Here is a 22,013-nt window from a genome sequence, read left to right as displayed (position 1 = left end):
TCAACAACACAGACTGCAGGAAAATTACGAAAATTAAACAAGCGCTTCTTGAGCCAAGGACCACGTTAATCCGCCGGCGCCCCACTAAGCAGCTGATACTCGTATTTCATTCAGGTTTTAGTAGCAATCGAGAAGTCACTTTGACGGGCGGGTTATGTATTATATTACGTACTATAGGGGGGGGGGGGGGTCCCACTAAAGCGATATTAGTATATTCTTCGGGTTGAAATATGAGCTTAGTTGACTAACTATTAGTTGAACTACTGAATAAAAGCATATTTGACCAGACAGCGATACTACTTAAACTTAGCCAAATGGTTCTATAGCCGGCAGCACGGAGACAAGCTGAAGAGAGTCTTCATCGGAGATTTACGCGGAACCTCCCTGCATTGAACTCTGCTTCGAATCCTGAACGGAGAAAATTAGCATTTTTTGTGGCCGGTCAACCTGACCAATCTAGACGTATATTGCTGCTGGCTTCGACGGGGGTATAATATAAATATTGGAGGCACGATAGATAAAAAAAATGCCGTGACAGCTTCTAACGTTGCGAGACTCGTCCCCCACCTTTTGAAAACAGATAATTTCCCTCATTCATCATTTGCAGCAAGCGGGTTTTCCTGAATCAAGTAATCAGCCGAACTCCTCCAGTGCGGTCCAGAGGCTTTTTCGGCGAAAAGCAGCCAAGATGAATAGCCAACGCACCGACCGGCGTGGGCGGCTCAAACTTGAAGCTAATTAACCGAACACAACCAAACCCAAGAAAAGCAGCTATCGAACCTTCCCATTCACTTGACTGCAACATTGATGTTCCCTCCAGTGAAATGCCTCGTCTGTCGTCCTCAGTCCATTGTTCTACATGCTTATAAGGAAATCACTTATCAGTTACAAAGTATTCGTCACTTTGAATGTGATTCGAGACACACAAGAAATCAAAACGTTTTTCCGTGATTCCTCCTCAATCAAGAAATCGAAAGCACGCGACCGTGTGCTGTGGAGTTAACGGGCTTTCAAACATGTGATAGAAGACAATCTACTGAGGCTTCACCACACTAATGATCGCTCGGGTAAACGTAAGAAATATTCGAACCTTCGTCAAATTACATTGTTCGCCACCGCGCCGACAACACGTGTCCTCGCAAGCCACCAGAGACGCGGAGGGGCGCGGAGCGACCTGGTCCGGCTGGTTCCCGGTTTTCCCGCTTGGTGGCGTCCGTTTTGCTGGAGTGCATGCGAGACTAGAAATAAAACAGCGCGGAGTAGGTAGACTGGCTTTGGGGGCACATTGCAAAACGCCAAACCAGGGAGTACAAGGAGACATGGGATGGGCATCATTTGAGAGCAGGGAAGCGGTGAGCAAGGTAGAATTTGAGGATAGGTTGAGGCAAATGTACGGGGAGCAATGGGTACGAAAGGTTTTCAGCTATTTATACATGAGGAGTGTAGACACAAAGTGGAGACAGCGCACTAGGAAATTAAGAGGAAAGTTTTTGGGCTATAGCGAAGATACGGAAGAGCAAGTCTCAGTTAAGAAGAAAGTTAAGGCCACAGAAAGAGATTGGTGGCTAGAGGGAATGCAGACAAAGACGGCTCTGGAAAGCTATAGATTAAACAAAAGAGTTATTGCCAAAGAAAGCATTTATGACAATTCTAGGGGAAGCTCATTGCTGTTTGAGGCAAGAACGGGTGTTCTGCGAACCAGAACATACAGAGTGAAGTACCAGGAAATTGATACAGTGTGCACTGCTTGTGGAGAGGAGGACGAGACGGCTGAACACTTGATACTCTACTGTAAAGGGCTTCACCCTATGCCTACCGAAGACAACATAGATTTAATAAAGTCATTGGGTTTTAGAGACAGCGAAGGGAGTGTGGATTTCAAGACTGTAGAGATTACCAAGCAAAGATTAAGTGAATGGTGGCAGAAATCGAGAGAAAACTAGGTATTTTCTTATCCACTGATGGCAAGGGGGTTTCATAGCCTCACTTTCTTTGCACTGCGGAGTGAATATAGATTTCACATTTAAATATTCTAAGCTTAAATGGTAAAACAAAATGGCTAGGTGGCGTAAGCTACCGCCCGATCCAAAGGGCTCAGCCGTATTCATCTATCCATCCATCCATCGTCCGTCTCGGGTGAGAACAAAAATGGCGGAGTGGGGCGTGCCCGCGACGCCAGTGTGACATGTCAGTGACGTGGCTGACAAGCTGTCAGGAGGGCCACGCCTCTTGGCCAAACTCTTCTGGACGTCAGCGCGCAGCTTTCGCAGCGGCGAGGACCCGAAACACAGTTGTTCGCACGGAAGAAATGTGTTCTGGCGTCTCGCCGCAGCGGGGCGCCAGTCACGTGGCTCTCCTCTTCCGATTATTTTATATTTTGTAGCTTAATATTCTTCGGGTGTGTGCCTACTCTTATGCGTTTATTATTCTCGCCTTCGTTTTTACTACCTTTACAAACACGTTCCCTTTCATTCTCTTGCTGTTGACGTTTAGTGTTTTCTGTGTTTCTCTTTTTTTATTTTTTTTTTTTTACTAGTACTATAAACGTCTACTTGTGCCCCGAACGCGGAGTTTTCGAACGCTCTCGGAAAGCTCCTCCGCTAAAGAAAAACGGTCTACTAAAACGTTTTTTTTTTAACCTCCGTTCTCCATTCCGGCGTAGCGGGCCGCGTATGCGCGGGTTGACACCCTCAGAGGGGAGCGGAAAATGGAAACGGTCAACCAACTCTCTATTAATGCAGCGGCCAGATTGGCCAACGTACACTATCCCACAAGTCCACGGAATTTCGTACACGATGTTGACGTTGCAGCCAGTAAGTAGCCAGGAATCATTTTTTTTTTTGGGGGGGGGGGGGGGGGGGGGGGGAGGGGGGGGGGCTGGAATGTCCATGATTGGGGTGCGGAGAGAGGGAGGGGGATAGGGTCGTTTAAATTTCGGGGAGGGGAGAAGGGCGGGAAGCCCTTCTCCCCTCCCCGAAATTTAAACAAAATGGCTAGGTGGCGTAAGCTACCGCCCGATCCATTTTAGTATTGTGTGTTTTTTTGTTTGTTATGTTGAACTTTGTTTTCGTTTCCTGGGGGTTGGGCCAACAGACGCACCAGCGTACGGGCTTCCGCCTTTCTGTTTCGCCTCGCACGCCCCCAGGAAAACACCTGTCTGTGCAAATAAAGATTATTATTATTATTATTATTATTATTATTCATTCATCCATCCATCTATCCAGCCGCATAGTAAGCCGCATACCCCCCCCCCCCCCCCCCCCCCCCCCCCCCCCCCCCGCCCTCTGGCTACGACCCTGGTTGCAGCATATTTATGTGCGTGCTGGAGTGAGCCTTGTTCTTGTCGTTAGTTTTTAAAGTTGATCTTTGGGCGCACTTTTGTTTTAAGTTTACCAGGTGCCGATAGTACTACCTGAAGGTCATATTTAGAGGCTTTCCGGTCCAAGTTGTGGAAGATGTTTGTTTAATTCAAAGTTGTAAGATTTTATACAGCTAACCCAACATTTTCTTTTAAAATCTGGTATGCATTGTTTTAGGGATAATCAGGGGTGCATTAGTTTTTTTTCGGAAATGACGGCGAATATTGGATATAGTCAAGTAGCTTCACAGTTAACAAAGCATAATTTTGTTATGCAATTTTAACAAGATCACATTTGAGTAATGTGCTTTGAAGTCGGGAGTTGTACTGTCTTGGAAACTACTACATGCTCAGAGAATGTACTTCAATTACAAGTATTCTAAACCTCCTTGAAATAGTGCTTCCAAGTGCAATGCAGTACTTTCCAACATTGCTCTTTCTGCGTCGGAAACCCAGCGTTTGAATCTCACGCCTCGCATCCAGGAGGCCGAACCCGCCGAACCGGCTCACAAATCGAAATGGCTAAACATTGCTCCAAAACACACGCCACGCAAAAAAAAAAAAAAAAAAAAAAAAAAAAAAAAAAAAAAAAAAAGTTTTGTTAAAATTTATAAGACAATGCATTGCAGTGAAGTCGTCGAGGGTTCCGCGAGGTACCGCCCCAAACATCCGGAGTTCACCCGTTTCGCTTCGCGCACATTCGCGAACCTGCAGAGCTCACGGCAAAATTCCGGTTCGCAAAAAAACGTTCGCCGAACACATTCGGCACTCCGACCTCTGGCATTTATGACGTAACGGACGGCTTGGCGGCCTACCTGGCCTACCCGGTTCGTCCGCCCGAACTCGTGGCCCGAACCCGAACGAGCCAGCTGTGTTGCCCAGCTACCGTTTCCTCGATTCATGCGTGTTCTAATTGCTCCCACAAAGATTAGTGGACTTAATAATTATAATAATAATAATAATAATAATTTTATTTGCACATACTGGAGTGGGCACATGTGGTGGTGTGCGGGGCTAGGCAGATAGGTGAAAAACGCTTACGCAGAGCGCCTGCCAGCCCGCCACCACATGTGAACTTCTTGGGTTCTGCGGATTTTCTGGCTGTAGTTACTCGTTTCATTGGTTCAATGTTTTTTTTTTTCTCTCGGATTTTGGGTACTTTTACGCATTTTAGAGTTTAAAAGATACGGCCCTAGGTGGCCCTAGTGCACTTCCGGCCCATTTAGCCGCCTACTTTGCCGCGTTTGCCGCCTATTGGTTGTCAACCACGACCGACGACATCGCCCCACACTGCCCACACGCCCCCGCGCAGAGGCGAGCCGTCAGCGCTATAGTTTCAAGCCGTCCGAGCATGGATGTCCGGTGATTTCCCCATGTTGGCCGACAGTTCCGACTTTAATTTTGGTCCCCACGTCGCCTTCCCCCCCCCTTTTTTTTTATCCACTCCCTGAGCTGAGCCAGCGTTTCCGCTAGCATTCCTTGATCGCGGGCAAACCCGACAGCTCCACCGCAGCACGAAGACGAGCGATTTTTATGCTGGCCCATGATCGCGAAAACCATGCAAGAGTCAGCAGGTAAGAAACCTTTTCGTTAATTCGCTCACCCCCGGCAATATCCGCGCTGTTGCTTGCGCGGTGGGAGCGCCGCAGCCCACGGCTCTGAACGAAGCACCAATTTGACGTTTCGCCGCCCGGCGTTATTTCGGAGACCGCGAGAGCGCCGTAATCGAGTTGTGCAACGTTTTTCTCGCATGATCCTGGGTGTTCCCCCACCGCGCTACCCTCTTGTTCGATCCCGGGGCTCGCTTCGGGCCCACTCGAAAGATCGGGGATCACCCTGCCTCTGGTCGGACGCTCGTGTGCGGAAAATACCAACGAAGACGTTGACCGTTTTTTTTTTTTTTTCGTGAACTTTTTTTTACGAACCGGCGAACGACTTCTCGCTCGGCATGCCAATGGCAGGCCCTCCGGCCTGTCACCGCCGGCGCTGACTTTTTATCCGCGGGAATGTCTGTTTTCAGCGAGGTTGGGTCAGTTAGCTGTGTGCGGACCTTTACAAGATGTTATCGGTTTCTTTCGAAGCCGAAGGACGAATTTGTTTGTCGTATACGCTTCCGTTTTTCTCTAATTAATTAAGCTGGCGCGCACGCCGGCCATGCCCGCGGATTTGTAGAAGCAGATGTATGTGACCCCTGCGCCGATCGCTGGTGACAGGAGAGATCGTGAACGCTCGTTGTGTGTGTCTGGATCGGCTGTTGTGAATTTCGTTCGTAGTACGAAGTTCACTTGCGTTCTTCGAGGAACGCCGCCCGCCCAGGGAGTCGTTGTACGGGATTAAACCGGTCCAAGTTTCAACGTCACCAAATTGGACCACCCGGCTGGCTTCATCTCGGCTTGGTTTGACGTTTGAGCTCGAGTATGCCCTGGCAAGTGTTGTCGGTCTTGGTCGTGTTCGCAGTTATTGTGTCTAGCAGTTTGAAATCAATAAGGGATCGGTAGGGTAAACATCCGAATCCGATTATGATGATTGCTATGGCCAGTTGCTCCGTGCAGTGATAACGGTTTATACGATCAACAAATTAGTGCAGACCTCAGGTTAGCATGAGCAGCAGCTGAGTACATTTATGATGGTTAATATCACCAACAGATGGGTGCACGTTAATGATCAGTATGGGTATGGCCTATGTCTCAGTCCACAATTGTGGCCATTAGTACTGCCAACAACAATCTTTTGTATCCAACAGTTGTATTCAAATGTAATGATTACTATGACTCCAAAAGCTGAGAGTAATGCCGTGATCCTTGTAACCCTTATCTGAGTACAATTATAATGATTAGTGGAATCATTATCTGAGTACAATTATGAACATTAATGGAATATTCATTATCTGAGTACTTATGATGATTTGTAGGATTTTTAACTTGTTACAGCTGTGATTATTAGTGTATGGTCTGTCTGAATACAGTTATGGTGGTTAGTATAATCTTTATCCGAGTATAAGCAGGGTTAGCACAATCTTTGTCTGAGTACAAACATGACGATTAGTATATTCCTTATCCAAGTACAGCATGATGATTAATAGAACCCTGCATATGAGCGGATTACCCACAAATCATCCAGAGTTGACTGGAGGATGAAGATAAGAATTAGTAAGATTTGTCTAATTGGGTCTGGATACCCGCGAGTTCAGATCTACATGTTTGCCGAGGCTGATCAGAAACTTGTTACCTCAGAGTGTGGAGTGATTAAAGGAGTGATACTATCAAGTGCATCATCGAATGTTTTGCGAGAGCAAATTACTTTTTTTAAAAAAAGGTGCCAATGGGGGAGAAAATTAATTTTTTCATCTAAGATCGCATTAGAGCAACCTGTCTCGACAAAATGGTGTTTATAGACCCCATTTTGAAGAGTGCAGGAGCATCAATCGTCCGGGAAAGCGTGCTCTTGTCTGGCAGTGAAAGGGCAGAAAATATTTCTCAAACAAAGAAAACCCAAAACATACAAGCCACAAGAAAGTAGAAGCCTCCTCTACAAGTGAAACGTGTGTGTATGTGTGTGTGTGCCTTTTTTTTATTTTCAAGAATTGGCAAGTTGCTGCTAAGTATGTGGTTCGGAGTATGCAGTTCTGGGTTTGTGCTTAAAACTGGAACCACTGAAAGGTGTTGTCATTATTGAATATGATACTTTCCCAGTGGCGTACTCGCATCTTGTCACATATATATGTAGGTACTTCGCTACTTTGAGTAACCGCTTTTCCTCTCCCACTTTTTTATTGTTTTACCTAAATAAAATTACACCTTGTTATGAGTCTGTCCTCTATTAATTTTCATGGTTAGAAAATATGAATCTGCTTAAAGTGAGTGTTACAAAGCAAAAAAAAAGATATATTAAAAGGCACTTTTTTTTTCAGTACATCCTTTGGGCGAAGTGTTGCAGGCTCCCAGAAAGATCCCATAACTGCGATCATCTTTCCAGCGACGCGGAGTGTCTCTGAAAGGATGATCGCTTATAATATGAACACAATAAAACATAATATAATCAAATGACTTTCATCATATTCTGCCTCAGATTTATTTGTGCAACGATAAGCAAACTTTTAAAATACCATCCAGGCACTTTTTTTTTTTCACTTAAACTTGTCTTTTTGTTGTTTCCTTTTAATATAAGATAGACGCATACAGGGTGTCACCAAAAAAAAATTTACAGGGTTTTTTTTTACCGCAAAAAATAAACTAGGCATCGCCGAACGCTCATTCTCTGCCCAAAGGTAGCGCCAGAGGTCATAACCAGATGCCAAAGTTTCAGCTCGGTCCAATACCTTAATCAAAAGTTAAGTGATTTTCTGAAAATTTCATTGAAAAAATGGTGGCCGATGGAGTTTTCAAATACATGGGACTCTATGGCACCAGAAACTGAAAATGGGGTCTATTTTCCCATTGAAATTTCGATAAAATGACTTATAACTTTTGAATGAGGTATCGGATCGGGCTGAAACTTTGGCATCTGGTTGGGACCTCTGGTGCTACCTTTGGGCAGAGAATGAGCGTTCGGCGATGCCTAGTTCATATTTGCAATGAAAAAACCCTGTAAATTTTTTTTTTTTTTGTGACACTCCGTAGATTGCAGGCCTAGTGTGGTTTTGAATTTCGCATATGCGGTTTCAATGCGGATACAAAGTACACAGATGCGGATGCAATAATTAAAGAACATTTTTAATACAATTTATGGTGTGGATACAAAGTCTGCGGATGCAAATCGGATGCTCATGATGAAATTGTTATCCATGCAGGGATCTAATGATTAGTGTGACCAACAGCTGAGTGCAAGTATGATTGCAAATCATTCACTCTGCTATAATAGGTATCTGACTGTAGCTAGGATTGGTGCTGTGATCAGCAGCTAAGTGCAGTTGGGAAGCAGCAGCAGGAGATGAAAAACCATCTGTGTGTATTAAATGGGGTCCAATTCCATCCAATGGGGCCACTCCTGGCACATCCTACAAAACCATAACACTTCCAATTTAGTTGCTACAAGTTTTCACCCCTGAAGCCCAGAATTATTTCCTCGGGAGGCGGGTGGACTAAAACGAATACTGCCATGTTTCTTTGATGACATATTGAGCTCTCTTCACAGCAAAACATTGAAATGAAAGTTGATGTTTTATTTTCAGCTTGCACTTGAGCACTTTTACTTTCAGCGTTGCTTTTGAACTAGCCCCAAGACCCATCGTCATCATCATCATCATTTATTATTCCTTGAAGGCCCAAGGGGCATTATACAAAGAAGTGAACACTTAAAAAAAAAAAAATAACAAAACAAATTATCTACAAAAACACGCTGTAATCTAGTTATGGGTTCGAAAAAATAAGCCAATGGCTGCAGAAAATTTCTTAGTGTCAGATAAAGAGGATAAGGCACTCAAGATTGAAGCTTTACTGCTTCAATCTTGAGCGAAAGCAGTGTCGCGTGAAATGACACACCTTAGTTTCTGGTTATATACACATTCAATGCCATGTTGTATGCAAGGTTGCAAGTGTGGCCTTACATACGACATGGCCTATGTGGCCTTACTCCTATGTGGCCTTACAAGGAGTAAGGCCAGATAAGAGGCCTTACTCCTTGTATTTCTAGAGCCATTCACCAGGCACCACCTATATGAAAAGTATCATATTTCCAGCCCTATCATTGTTGGGAAAGATATGAAAAGGCCAATTCAGATTTCTTATGACGAGGTAACACTGACATACTTTCGGTCTGTGTATATTTTCCAAACTAAACTGGAGTTTTTGCCATATTTACGAGGTCAAATCGACAAACTCTGAATGAGAAATAGTCGCCTCTAACATTGTCCAAATTATTTCAGGCCTGTCGTAAAAGAATGTGAAAAATTGGGATATACACGCAGACTAGAAGTGTGCGAGGGCAACCTAATAAACTGCGTCAGTTTCTTACGCCGTCGTAAGTTGTCGTAGTAACATAGCGTCACATTTAAACGCAGATGTCCGAACGAGCCTTGAGAATTGAAAAAGGAAATTGTGTCCTATGCCTAACATGTAAGCAGGTTGAATTAGCCCTCTTACTGCTCTACATTTTGAAGGAAACAACTTCTTTGAATGTACTGAGTTACACATACGCCTGGATAATATGCCACTTCATTCCAAACAAAAAGAGTCGTCGCTGCCTGTTATGTGGAAAGGAGGAGGGGGAACCCTCTAGAAAAATCTTTTGAACAGCCACTGAACCGCCAAAAGAAAGTGAAGCCAGACACACAGAATGTCACACTTGCACTTTTCCCTTGCACGGTGCAATGTCGGCCAGAGAAGCCTACCAGCGGCATTTGTCTTTCCTGGACACTCGGCGCCTCGGGCGGGTTTTTGGCCCAGTACTCAAGTGCCACGCTATCTGCCCTGACATCTTATCTTCCTGCTTTTTTTTTCTATTTCGTTTCGGGTTGGGAGGCACCGTCTTGAGAGCATTAGATGAGATTAGCATGGTGCGGTGCTTTCAGGCGAATATCCTGTCGGCCTGGAGCACTGCCAAGGCATCCGGACGACAGACGACCCTGTCTCTCAGTTAAAGAGGCAAGGGGGGCGTGAGCACGAGTGGAATATGCGGACCATGTCGAAATTCCAAGGCAGACGCGCGACAGCTTGCCTCTTTCCTAACTGCCTTTTCATCCATTGTGGCTTCAATGATTGGACTTCAAAAGATCAAGTTCTTTGTGCAAAATCTTTGTACGGCGTGTTCCCTAAAATGTATTTAGCGTTTCTTACTCAGCAAGAATAAACCGTGTGTCGCCGAGTGCCCATTCTCCTCCGATATATATTCATCTTGAAACAGTGCGACTTGGTACGGACGAAGAGAAAAACTGGAAAACACAGGCATTGACTAACAATTGGCTGGTTTTATTTATCAAAAACCAAGAAAAATATAGATACACGACCTTCTACTCATGATGGAATGATCCTACTCTTGTGTCATCGGTTCTACGCTCTCATTTTGTCCTCCCCCAATATAAATATTCCGCCTCCATATCTAATAATGTTAAAAGTGTGAGTTGGGCTTCTTTAGCAATATTAGATATTAGATACTATTAGACAAATACGCTGTTTATGCTTTGACTGAAAAGCTTTTCGCTATGGTTGTGAAAGTACATGTAATATCATGTCTTGCAACAAGGAAGTGTCCGATAATGTTGGAAGATAACGCAAAAGTCAAGGAGGTTGGAATTTGGATGCTATGTAATTGTAGGCCTTCCTTGACTCGTGTATTTAGAAGCCCCATGCACAATTTTTATTATTGGCTTCTACGTAACAAGTTCACGGCCATAAAAGTAGCAGCGGAAGCTTCCAACACTAATTGTTCTGTCCTTTTTGAGCTCGCAGGAAGTTGCAGTCTGTAATAACACACAACTGTCGCAAGTGCGGCCGGTTATAGACCTTCCATTTTAAATCAAATTACGCAATTTATTAATGAGTACAAAACACATTCTTTGACAAAAAAAGCAAAAATGTGTTAGCAGCATGTTGCAGTACCGTGTTGCCGTGTCGTGAGCTGTTTTAAACTTTCCTGTCGTGTATGAAACAATCTCGCAACCGATTTGTCTTTGAGCTTGTCACAGCTGTCGCAGTCGGTGGCAGCGGGCTGATTGACGACCCAGCAATCAAGACACTTTGTTGACTGCACAGTTGGAATCGGCTCATCGTGACTTGACTGCCATGGGCGTTTCAAAAGCGCAGATAGAGAGGAAGCCGTTTTCCCTGTTACTTCAGTCCCAGGAATCGCACTGCTTGCACTCGACGTCATTCTACCATACTCTCATGCTTCTTCTTTGCTCAGAAACTTAATCTGTGTTGCAGTAGTAGTAATACAGAAACAGCAAATTTTTTAGCGAGTAGGCTAGAAAATAGCATCTGTGATATTAGGTTTATGAGTCAGTGCAAGCTGCTGTTGGTGCAAAAAGAAGCCGAAATAGCCTTACATATAGATAAGTATTAATAAAAAAAAAAACAGCTACCCCCCCCCTTCCCCCAAGATGGAAGGAAGTGTGCCATTACTGATAAATGTGGCACATAAATGAATCCCTCATAGGCAGTTTTTCTGGCCTTCATTTGTTTTCATATCCAAAAATTGCAATAGGCTAAAATAAAACTGTTCAAAATGAAGCTTGGGCGTGTTGGTGAGGCATGACGGTTAAAACCTAAAGTGCACAAAGACAGAACAAAGAGGACACACAATCGCTGAACTTGCAATTGAAGTGTAATCCTCAAGGTGCAACCTTATATTTGACGACCAACCAAGAAAAAATGTACGCATCCAATTGCGTACCAGTAGATCCCAGCACCCTTATCATGGTCGCTGTCGTTGTGCGAAAAATCATAGCTCTTTACCAGATAACAAAACCGATGAGGTGCTTACATAATCTTTCTTTAGCTGTGCAATCGTCTCCGCTTCAGTGATTTCTCTGTTCGGGGCACTCCAAAATTGGCAGCGCACCCACAGTCACGACAGGGAATGCACAAGTGTCCTGATACCACCTTGTTTACATTATAATGGTGTTTCCTTTATCATTCAGCCATCTGCCTGTTTGACCTATGTACTGTTTACCGCAGGAAAGCGGAATGTAATATAACACTTTTTCTGTGCATTCAACGAACTGATTCTGATGTCCCTTAGTACAGCCTGGAGACCCTTCCCCCATGATTGACATTTTTACAAAATTTAGAGACAACTTGTTATGCCCGTGTCCCACTAGAGCGGCAAACAGAAACAAAAGAAAGCGACAGGCCTCAAACTCATGGAGCATGCTCGCGATGGTACCTTTGGCAGGCGTTTAGTCGTTCGGTGCTTGTGAAGTAAGCATGAGCGATTGCAAGTCTGCCAAAGATACCCTCGCGCACATGATGCTCGTGTTTGAGCCGTAGCCTCCTTTATTCTACAAAGCCTCTCAAATCGCGAAAGGCTCTGGTTTGAGGCTTGTCGCTGTCGTTTGTTTCTGTTTGCCGCTCTAGTGGGACACGGGCATTAAGGGCATAGAAGACAACAGTGACGTCTACCCTGCTTCCTATTTTCTTCAAGCCATGAGAAGATCTATGTAAATATGGAACCTTAGCAACTTTTTTTTTTTTTTTCTTGAATATGTTCACCGTATTTGCACCGCCTTCTATTTTAATTTTCTTTAATGAAGTGCGTGCAACTGAGGTCAGAAGGTGTTATGGATGCTCTGCCATCTGAAGGTGGGAAATTTGAGCGCCTGAGCTAGCCTATGCTAACTGGGAACAGGGATTTAAAGAGGAACTAAAACAGTTCTGTATTTGAGTAAAAACAATTAAATCATATTTATTTGGCTGCCAGGATCACGAATATCGAAATTATTTTTCAATTTGGTACACGAAGGCCGCAGAAAACTATTTTCAAAGTACTGCTGAAGCCCCTCCTTCCCGGAGAGTTACGTCATTAAAGGAGTTTTCTGAATCTCTGCTCTCGTGCGTCTTCAGCGTCTGTCAAAGCTATGCATGCGCACCCTTGCTATTTTCAAAAAGGTCAGAAAAGGATGTCACAGCTGCTGTCGGTGCAGGGAAATATGTTTGGCAAGCTTGCAGTGCGTGCACTGCCCACACAAGCGACATGCGTTTGACGGCCTAAAGATCCTTGCACAGCATCACAACTGGTCGGTAGTTCTCCGTGTTTTCTCATATTTAGTTACATCTTCGGTGAAAACATGATATTTAAATTCACGGAATAAAAATGCCCTAGAATTCACCTCTAACTCGTTTATTTTTTTTCAAGAACCATTTCAGCTTCCCTTTAAGCCATTCATGAAGCGCCAATTCACGGTAATAATTTGGAATAGGCAGATTTGGAAGCCAAAAGCAGATTTATTCCACGGGATTTATACAACCAACAAAACCTGTCTTCCGGAAAATTAAGGAGGAGGTCGAGGAAACGTTTGCACCCATTTGCAGCCAGCTCGTGTGTCAAGGCTAAAGGAGCCGGGCAGTTACCAAATACAGGCAGTGGATTTGACACCAAGTGGTTGGCAACATGTTTAGTACAATCTAAAATCACAGGAAAGTCGTCAACAAGGCTAAAGCTAAAGCATTTTACTACAGTTGAACCGCCTAAAAGGCTAAAATGGTCTGTGTCGTGATGTGTAAAATATATGTTGCTGAGAATGGGTGCAATGCAAGACCCTGTGCACACTCCCTTCCTTTGTACAAAGGTGCTCTGTTGAAATCTGCCAAAAGTTTATTTAAGATAAAGAGAGTAATTTGAGAAAACCATTGACTCAAATGCCTGTCATGTTCTGGGGGGCGACTCACTTAAAATTATTTGTGTGCTCTTCGACACAGTGCAGCAATTTCCTATGGGGTAAGAAATACAATAAATCTTCTATGTCTATGGAGCAGTCATTGCATGGCAACCGATTTTCACGAGGTCCCTTTTTGGGAAACTAATACCCACATAGAACAATCAACCTTATGGGTTTTTGCGGTAAAACTGACGTTTAAAGTGAAGTTTTTTCGTACTATCGACCGACCTGAGCAGGCGACTAATCCAGCGACCGACACAGCTTCTTAGCTTCCCTCTTGACTATTTCAAGTAAAGTCTCATGAACACATATGAATGTAGAACTTATTTTCCCATTCTTGAGAGCTAAAAAGTAAAACCCAGTTTTTGAGTGGTCCTCGAAATTTCTGTTCTTTTGCTGCACTCATTCCCCATTGGCAGATGTCAGTGTTGTGTTTCTAAGATCTTTATTTTATGCCGATTCGACCTTCGATATTTCATTGTAAGCACACCATCCGATAATGCATTTCCCACAAGTTTAATTTTGTCTGGCATGTGAGCTATTTAATTTTACAAGGATAGTGTTCCGAAACGTGGTGTTGAACAATAGCACTTATTGTTTCTTTGATAAAACCATAATGTTTTTTTTATTCGTCGGCTGAGTATTTATTTATTTTTACCCTTGGGGCACAACAGATGCATTACAAAAATAAAGTGAGAGATGAAAATGAAGTAGAAGCGGCATATACATACTGCAGTTTGTAATGACGTCATGCATGTAAGCCATTACTCGTGCAGTAGAGAACTGACAGCTGGCAATAGTTCTACAAAAAAGCGTAGTTAACACTTGATTCATAAAATTTCTAGAGTGTCAAATGGGAATTTGTGACTATGATTGAGGCGCACCAAAACAGGCTGTGGGTGGGTTATTTCTTCTTTGTTGTGCTTCGATATGGTGATCGATTTTGTGGAAAAGACAAACATGACAGAGGCCGACAATGTGCAAGACATGGAAGCCGTAAAGTATCTTTCCTTATTGTTATACTTGCGATGCGGTTATAAATGTCTAGTATGAAACACGCGGTTTTGTTCTGAGCAGTTTCAAGCGAGTCAACGAATTAGTCCCAGATGGATGCAGCATGCTCAAGCTTAGTCTCACTTCTGATTTATAAAGAAGTAACTTTAAGAATAAAGGGACCAAAAAAGTTACATTTAAGGCAGCCGAGCATTCGATTAGTGTTATTAATCCTGTAATTAGTATGCAGTTTTACCTGTTTCTTCCAGTTCATTCCTTTGGGAAAAACAAGTCACATGACTGCCGACTCAATGATGCACTTCCTCTGAGCGTGTCTTTATTTAAAAAAAAAAACTTCAAGTCAAGATCTTTGGGAAATCTTGAGATTTTCCTTTTTGTGTGTGTGTTTTTGTTTTTATTTAGTGAACATAGAGGATTTTTTTTTGGAAATTCGGATCCAAATACTAGATTTTTCTCCTTGAAACCTTTTTTTGAAGCAGGTTGGGGAGGGGGTGAATTTCATTGGCTCATTGAAGTGCTGTAGCACTTGGAAGTCCGCAGAAAAATCCCTTGCCGATATGCCCTGCTGATGTCTGTGAACAACATCACATCATAATAAATGGGAATTTATGCCCTGAGGGTTTCTTTTAGAGCAGTATAGCATAGAGCACTTTCCAAAGCCTTTAATGCGCAGGTGCATGCCACACGTACAAAGCTTCTACTTGGTGTGTTTCCCATTCACTTGTACAGACGCCTCAGCTATTAGTGTGGACTTGACCAACTAGATGGTGGGGCAAGGGTATAGCATTCTCTTTCTTTTCTTTGCCAACTCATCATTGGTGGAAAGGGGGTCACATGCACAAAAATTATCCAAAGTGCTTATGTGGAAGCGGCCTTGTGGAGTGCCGAGTTTTTTTTTGTGGAACATACATTTCGCTCGACGTTTGCAAGTTGTAGATTTTCCACTGAAGTAAGGTGAGCAGGAAGCTTCTTAAGGCTTTGAACGTTATGGGTGCCAGTAGGCAGTTTCGTAATCACTTCTTTTTTTTGTAACTTGAGCACTGCATTAAAATGGCCGTGGACGAGCAGACGACTGCGTTGTGGACAAGCATGCACTTTCGAGGGAGAGGGTCACAATCGCCGCACCATCATTGACCAAGGTCCCATGTTGCTGCGTCTCCCGCAGAGGCAACGGTCACTCGCCTATAAGTATCAGGATGACGTTGATTCGGATAAACTTTGTTATTGATTGTTGGAAACATGTTAGTGTGCAAATTGCAGTAATGCATCTAAAACAAAACCCAACAAATCCTTACCGCTTTGACACAGACTCTTTTAGCAACTCTTTTGTTGTGAAATGTATCAACAAATGGAACTGTCTGTCTAAGCTGTAAATAGAGCAAATGGGTCTCCTTTTCTCAGTGATGTTTTAAATACTTGAGGGTGATCTTGCTTTCAACGTGCCTACCAACTCATTTCGGCCTCACGGCTGGCACTATGCTGATAGAAACAATAAAGCGTGTCCTGATCATACCTCATAACCTCGGAGACACGCGAAATGGGTTGCAAATGACCTGGGCCCATGTTGCGTGTGTGACATTGAGTGGCTACAATGCCTCACGACACCCAAACTCGACGTCAAGTCACGGGATGTCACGTGTCAGTCAAGTGTGAGGCTTTTCTTGTGAAACCCAACCTATAACACATGCTTTCTTAATTGATGAATGAGTCGGTAAAGAGAGGAGGCCGGTCATGATACCGAAATGCAAGCGAAGCAAATACGGCTACTCCAGCGTGAACCTGCCGTTGTGCAGTGTGTCGGAAAACAATGCAAGACCTCCGCTTTTGTGTCCGCAGGAGTTTGTAGCCAGAGGGAGGAGGAGCTTGCAGTGCAGGAGTTCTACAGGGACAAGGCGGTGCTCATCACGGGGGTCACGGGCTTCCTGGGTAAGGTATGCACAGCCCTTTCCAGACTTCTCCTTTGCCCTAGGCCTCGCATTCAGGCTAGCTGGTGGTAGGACACCTTGGGTGACGAAAACACAAGGAAAAAAGGCGCATGGACGGAGCACCGGCTTACAGCCGACGTCCGTTTCCGGTACCCACCAGGCAAGGTTGGCAGAAGTATGGCGATGTACTATGGAGTACGAATGAAGTGCAAACAGTAAAACGCATGGCCATTGATACATGCTGTGCTTCCTAAGGGCGACTAGGAGCTGATAAAACTATGATATGGAATTCTGCCGTGCGCACTCTCTCCGCCCCGCAGTTCCTAGTTGCCTCTAGGTTGTGCAACATGTATCGAAGGTCATATGCTTCGCTGTTCGCGTTTCATTCGTACCTGATAGTACTCCGTTTCGTCTTAAGATGTGCCACCACGAAGGCTACGAGCCCGAGCTTGTAGTTTTCGCTATGGTACGTCTTTGAGTGAAACGGAGTTTGTGTGCTGACCACTGGATGGCTGTTACTCAGGAGTGGATCCACTTCTGCTCATGGATTTAAATATGTCCACATGAAGCGAGCCTTGCAACCTGTGTTCCTGAGGTCATGATGTAATTGATAAGTGGTCTGAGGCCCTGAAAGCTTAACTAAAAAGGTTTTTGACTCTCTTTTATAGGACTCTTAGCTTGGTCGGCATGCTTCGTAAATCTACATGTATTCCTCAGTTCCCTATGAAAAACCCAATAAAAGATTTATTGCTCAAGAATAAAAGAGAGCAAGGAAACAACTAGTGCCAGAGTTCAGTTAAACAATCAACAGTTATTCAGCATGAGGCTGCAGGCTACTAATGACAAAAGAAGGTGGTGTTGTCCCCTGCTTCGCAAATCTCATTACCTTTGACACTTTACTTTTATATAGTTTTATGTCAATTAAACATTTTTATACAGTTTCACATAGATAAAACACTTATACAGTGCAACTATCTTATAACGATACCACATATGACGGTGTACCGCTTATAACGATCAGTTTCTAAAGTTTCTAGGCTGGAAATGATCAGTTTCTAGTCCAGATTTAGTGATAATCGGTTATAAGGATTGAAATTTCGGGTTTTCTCATTATCATTATAAGTGGGTTGCACTGCATAGTCTTACATAAATTAAACATTTTTATGTACCGTAAAATACCGGGCAAGCGCCCACTAAAACTTTGGAGATAATCGCAAAAAAATGGGAGATGGGCACTTGTTCGGTCATCAATTTTACATATAAATGTACTGTGCATATTTTCTCAGATCTGACAAATTTGGTAATGGGCGCTTAATGTGAAATGGGGTGGATGCGCGGTATTCTATGGTACACTTTTACATTGAATAAACACCTTTATATACAGTTTAACATATATTTAACACTTTTATATACAGTTTTACATTGACCATACACCTTATATACACTTTCACTTTGGATGAAACACTTTTATATACAGTTTTACATTGACTAAAGACTTGTGTATACAGTTTTACATCGATTAAACACCTTAATATAGTTTCACATAGATTAATCACTTTTATATAGAGTTTTATGTACATTAATCACTTTTATGTACAGTTCAATATTTTTACATACGTGGAAGATGGATAGCCAAGTATACATTTATATGCAGTTCTGCATGTTATACAGTGGGTCTGCCCAGCTGAAACGCGGGCTATTGTGCAAAAAATGTTTTTGAAGGCATAGAGAAACAGCATTCGAATGACCGCACTAAGAAACATTCAGTAATATGAGCAGACTATATTGCTGCATAGTTGGACCACAGCTTCTCCTGGTGAACAGATTCTCTCCCTTGGCGGCGGCCAGCAAATCGCCTGGCAGGGAAGGAAAGAACGATTCGGCCAAGGTCATGCTCACTGTTGACGCAGGCGCTCCACCGCAATTGATTGATGGCTACTTGTTGTGGACCAACCGCATCGTTTTCCCTTCCTTCTCAACCCCTTTGTTGGATCAGACTCAAAGAAAGAGAGATTAGCTGGTAATCTTTTGAGGCAATTTTACTACTTATGAACTTTATTCTTTTTTTATGTTGTACCTACATTGCTTTTGTAGGCATTATAGTCGGGATCTGTGTATTTTGACAAGCAAGAAAATAAAGCATCATTGTCATTAATGTACAATATCTTTTCCGAAAGGTTGTCTCCCCTCTCTGGGACATCTTAACGAAGGATGAATTTTGAAAACAGTCTGTTTGATAACTGCATACAGAAACCTTTATTATTGCAACGAAAAGAGATGTAGGAGGGCTCTAAAAGATGTGCAGTTTTATCTATTCCAGTATTGTTGCAAAATATGAGGAAAAAACTCGAGTCGTTTTTTCTTCCTTCTGATTTCAAGTGTTTCCCTTCCCAGCATGGCCATCAGTGCTAGTTATTTAGAACGAGATATGCGGCCTGATTCAGAAGTTTTTTTTTGTTTATTGTTAGAATGGTCATGGTATGGATCCCATATGACACAAGCAGAGTACAATGCACTGTACATATTTCACAAGCAGAGCACCCAGTGCATAATCCCCACATAAAAAAAAAAATCATATGTTGCTTATTTTACAAACGCCTGCTTTATTAACTCACAGAGAAGCTTGTATCATACATAAATTATCATTAGCATACTATGTCATTTCCAGAATTTGCCACATCTCATCGTAATTAAAGATCTCGAAAGAACAAATCCTCGTACAGTCCGCACCACCTAACATTTCGATTCTTGAACCTGTATAGTCGGCAGAGGAAAACATGGTATAACTGAGAGGGGGGAACAGGTGAGCAGTTAGTGGGTATTTTCAATCCATGAAGCATGCAAATGTAGTTAAAATTCGAAAAGCGCAAAGTTGAGAAACTTTTTAATGCTCACTGATTCATTACAATTCAAAAAGAGTAGCACATGCCAGACACGGTAAAAGTTTGGCGAAAACCTGTTCGTGCTCGATGGGATCGTAAGATAGGATTTTACAATCTCATCAGGTTCCTGTATACAGCGGACAGTTGTATACAGATGTCTAATTTTGTATGCAAGTAACTAACTTGTATACAACTGTCCGTTGCATTGATTGCAAAAGGACTGGATGTTTTGTGAGCCTTTTCCGCACATGGCATGCTGCAGTGTACATTTTGTTATCTGTTATCTTTCCTGCTTTGATGGGCACTGAAAACTGATGTCAGTTAGTCAGTGCTCTGTGTGCACGTTTCATTATCTTTGGTCTCGTTTTGAACGCTGAGTCAAATACACGTACGCTGCACAGAGTAGGAGTACACTGCACAACATTGCTAGCACAAACACGTTGTCAACACTTTTTCACATTTTTTTTTTTCAAAGGGTGTCGGCAGGCGTCAAATTTTACCCTTTTAGTTAGTGCCCCAAATGTTAGTACTTTTGATCAATCCTTCAACAATACTAAATTAAAAACAGGAAAAAAAACTGGCACTGGTTTGTTTGTGCTAACAGCATCATGCAGTGTGCATCTGTGGGAGTGCGGGTTTGAAATGCAGTGGTCATCTAGATATCATAGCATGGGGTAAAAGCAAGCTGAAAATTGAACTTTGCTTACATTTTTCTCATAATATTTGTGTGATGTGTGCCACTTTTCTTTTTCCTAAGTAGCACTTCATGTGATAGCAGAGTACTGAATTTGGCAATAAGAATATAAATAAAAATAACGATGACTATTTACAGGTGAGCGAAAGAACCGTATGACAAAAGAAAGCATTCTAAAAACTGCTATGGCTTTTTTCTGTTTTTGGGGACTTCTAAGGTTTTCTCTCTGTGTGCTCTAGTTTGATTTATTTGCGATCGTGCGCAATTGCTTCCACTCATCGAACACTTGAGACTCTCTGCAACCTGTTACCATTCTTTTAAAGCAGGATGCTTTTATGGACCGGTTTCTAATTCAAAATCGGAACAGCTAATAACGGAAACATGATGACACGTGCCTGCAGTGATCACGTGGTTTGTGTCACTGCCACATAGGTGGTCAGATGGTTGATGCCAGTGTGGGTCATGCGGTCACGTTACATTATGGTGTCATCTGAACACGTCACTTTACGTCAGAGTATCGTGATCACATAACTGTCACATGACTACGTGACACCTTGATTAAGTGATACCATGTGACGGGATCACGGGGTTGTGTCATGGGATCATTGTCAGCTAATAGTAGCGAGAAAGTATATACCACACTACAGTGCAATCCGCTTGTAATGATACCTCGTATAACGATATACCGCTTATAATGATTAGTATGTAGAGTTTCTAGACTAGAAACAATTAGTTTCTAGTCCAGATACAACGATAATCGGTTATAACGATTGCATTTTCGGGTTTACTCATTATCGCTATAAGTGGATTGCACTGTATAACAACCCCCTCAGTCCACATTGTACGTAATTTGGGCTTTATGCGTAGCATTAAGGTGAATAATTGTGAGGCACAGCAGGCTTCGGTTTGGTTCCAGTGGGGCAGGTGCATGGGGGACTTGTTCTCTTCAGCCGCACTTCCATCTTGATGCAGATCCTCCTTGAGAAGCTCCTGCGTTCGTGCCCCGGAATCAGGCGGATCTTTCTGCTGATCCGGCCCCGAAAAGGGTGCAAGTCTAAAGAACGGCTTGCAGCACTGCTCAAGGCAGAGGTGAGGGTGCCTTTGCTGCAATCATGCTAAGGTGCCTTGGTCATGCGGGAGTTGTGCTGCGGGTGGCATCCGAGTCACACTACCTGAATCGCATTAGATTTAATCACTCATTGCTGCAGTTGTGCTAAAATTATACTGGAGTTATATGAGTGACTTGTTGGAACTATTTTTATCATACTTGTACTGGAGTTATGTCGGAGTATGTGCAAGTCATTCCCAAATCATACTGGAAGTCATGCTGGAGTGTGACTGGAGTTAGGCCAGTCATGCTGTTCATGCACTGATCATAGCGGACCCATGCTGGAGCCATATGAAAGCGATACTAGAGTTCTATCTGTCATGCATTAGTTATACTCATCGTACTGGAGCTATATTAATAGGGGTATGTTGGAGTTTACTAATAATATACTGGAGCTATATCGGTGTCATGTAGATTACACTGGAAGTTGTACGAGAGTGAGACTGGAGTTATGCCAGTCACTTTGGAGTTACTCATCATAGTGTTCTCATGCTGGAGTCATGGGAAAGTGGTACTAGACTTGTATCTGTCATTCTGGAGCTCTACTTAAATCATACCAGAGTTACTATTGCGCATGCTGGAGTTCTACTCTAATCGTACTGGGTTTATATTGGAGTATGTTTAAGTCATGCCCTAATTCTACTAAGCTATGCTAGACTGGGACTGGACTTATACCAGTCATGCTGCAGTTACATTCATCATAGTTATGGTATGTATTTT

General features: G+C 43.1%; 1 protein-coding gene across 1 annotated transcript in view; it reads left to right on the top strand.

Moving 5' to 3' along the window:
* Positions 1-4,629: 4,629 nt before the first annotated feature.
* Positions 4,630-22,013, top strand: part of LOC8037883 (fatty acyl-CoA reductase 1) — a 62,633-nt gene continuing 45,249 nt past the window's right edge. Inside the window, exons 1-3 of the mRNA XM_029991789.4 lie at positions 4,630-4,932; positions 16,521-16,615; positions 21,158-21,274. Of these exons, the coding sequence (XP_029847649.3) occupies positions 4,902-4,932; positions 16,521-16,615; positions 21,158-21,274 (243 nt within the window). The 5' untranslated portion in view covers positions 4,630-4,901. The remainder of the gene's footprint in view (positions 4,933-16,520; positions 16,616-21,157; positions 21,275-22,013) is intronic.

This window comes from Ixodes scapularis, unplaced genomic scaffold (genome assembly GCF_016920785.2).
Source record: "Ixodes scapularis isolate PalLabHiFi unplaced genomic scaffold, ASM1692078v2 PGA_scaffold7__128_contigs__length_106722199, whole genome shotgun sequence".
NCBI lineage: Eukaryota > Metazoa > Arthropoda > Arachnida > Ixodida > Ixodidae > Ixodes > Ixodes scapularis.
The sequence above is the reverse complement of the archived record's forward strand: the minus strand, read 5'-3'. Positions and strand labels throughout refer to the sequence as shown.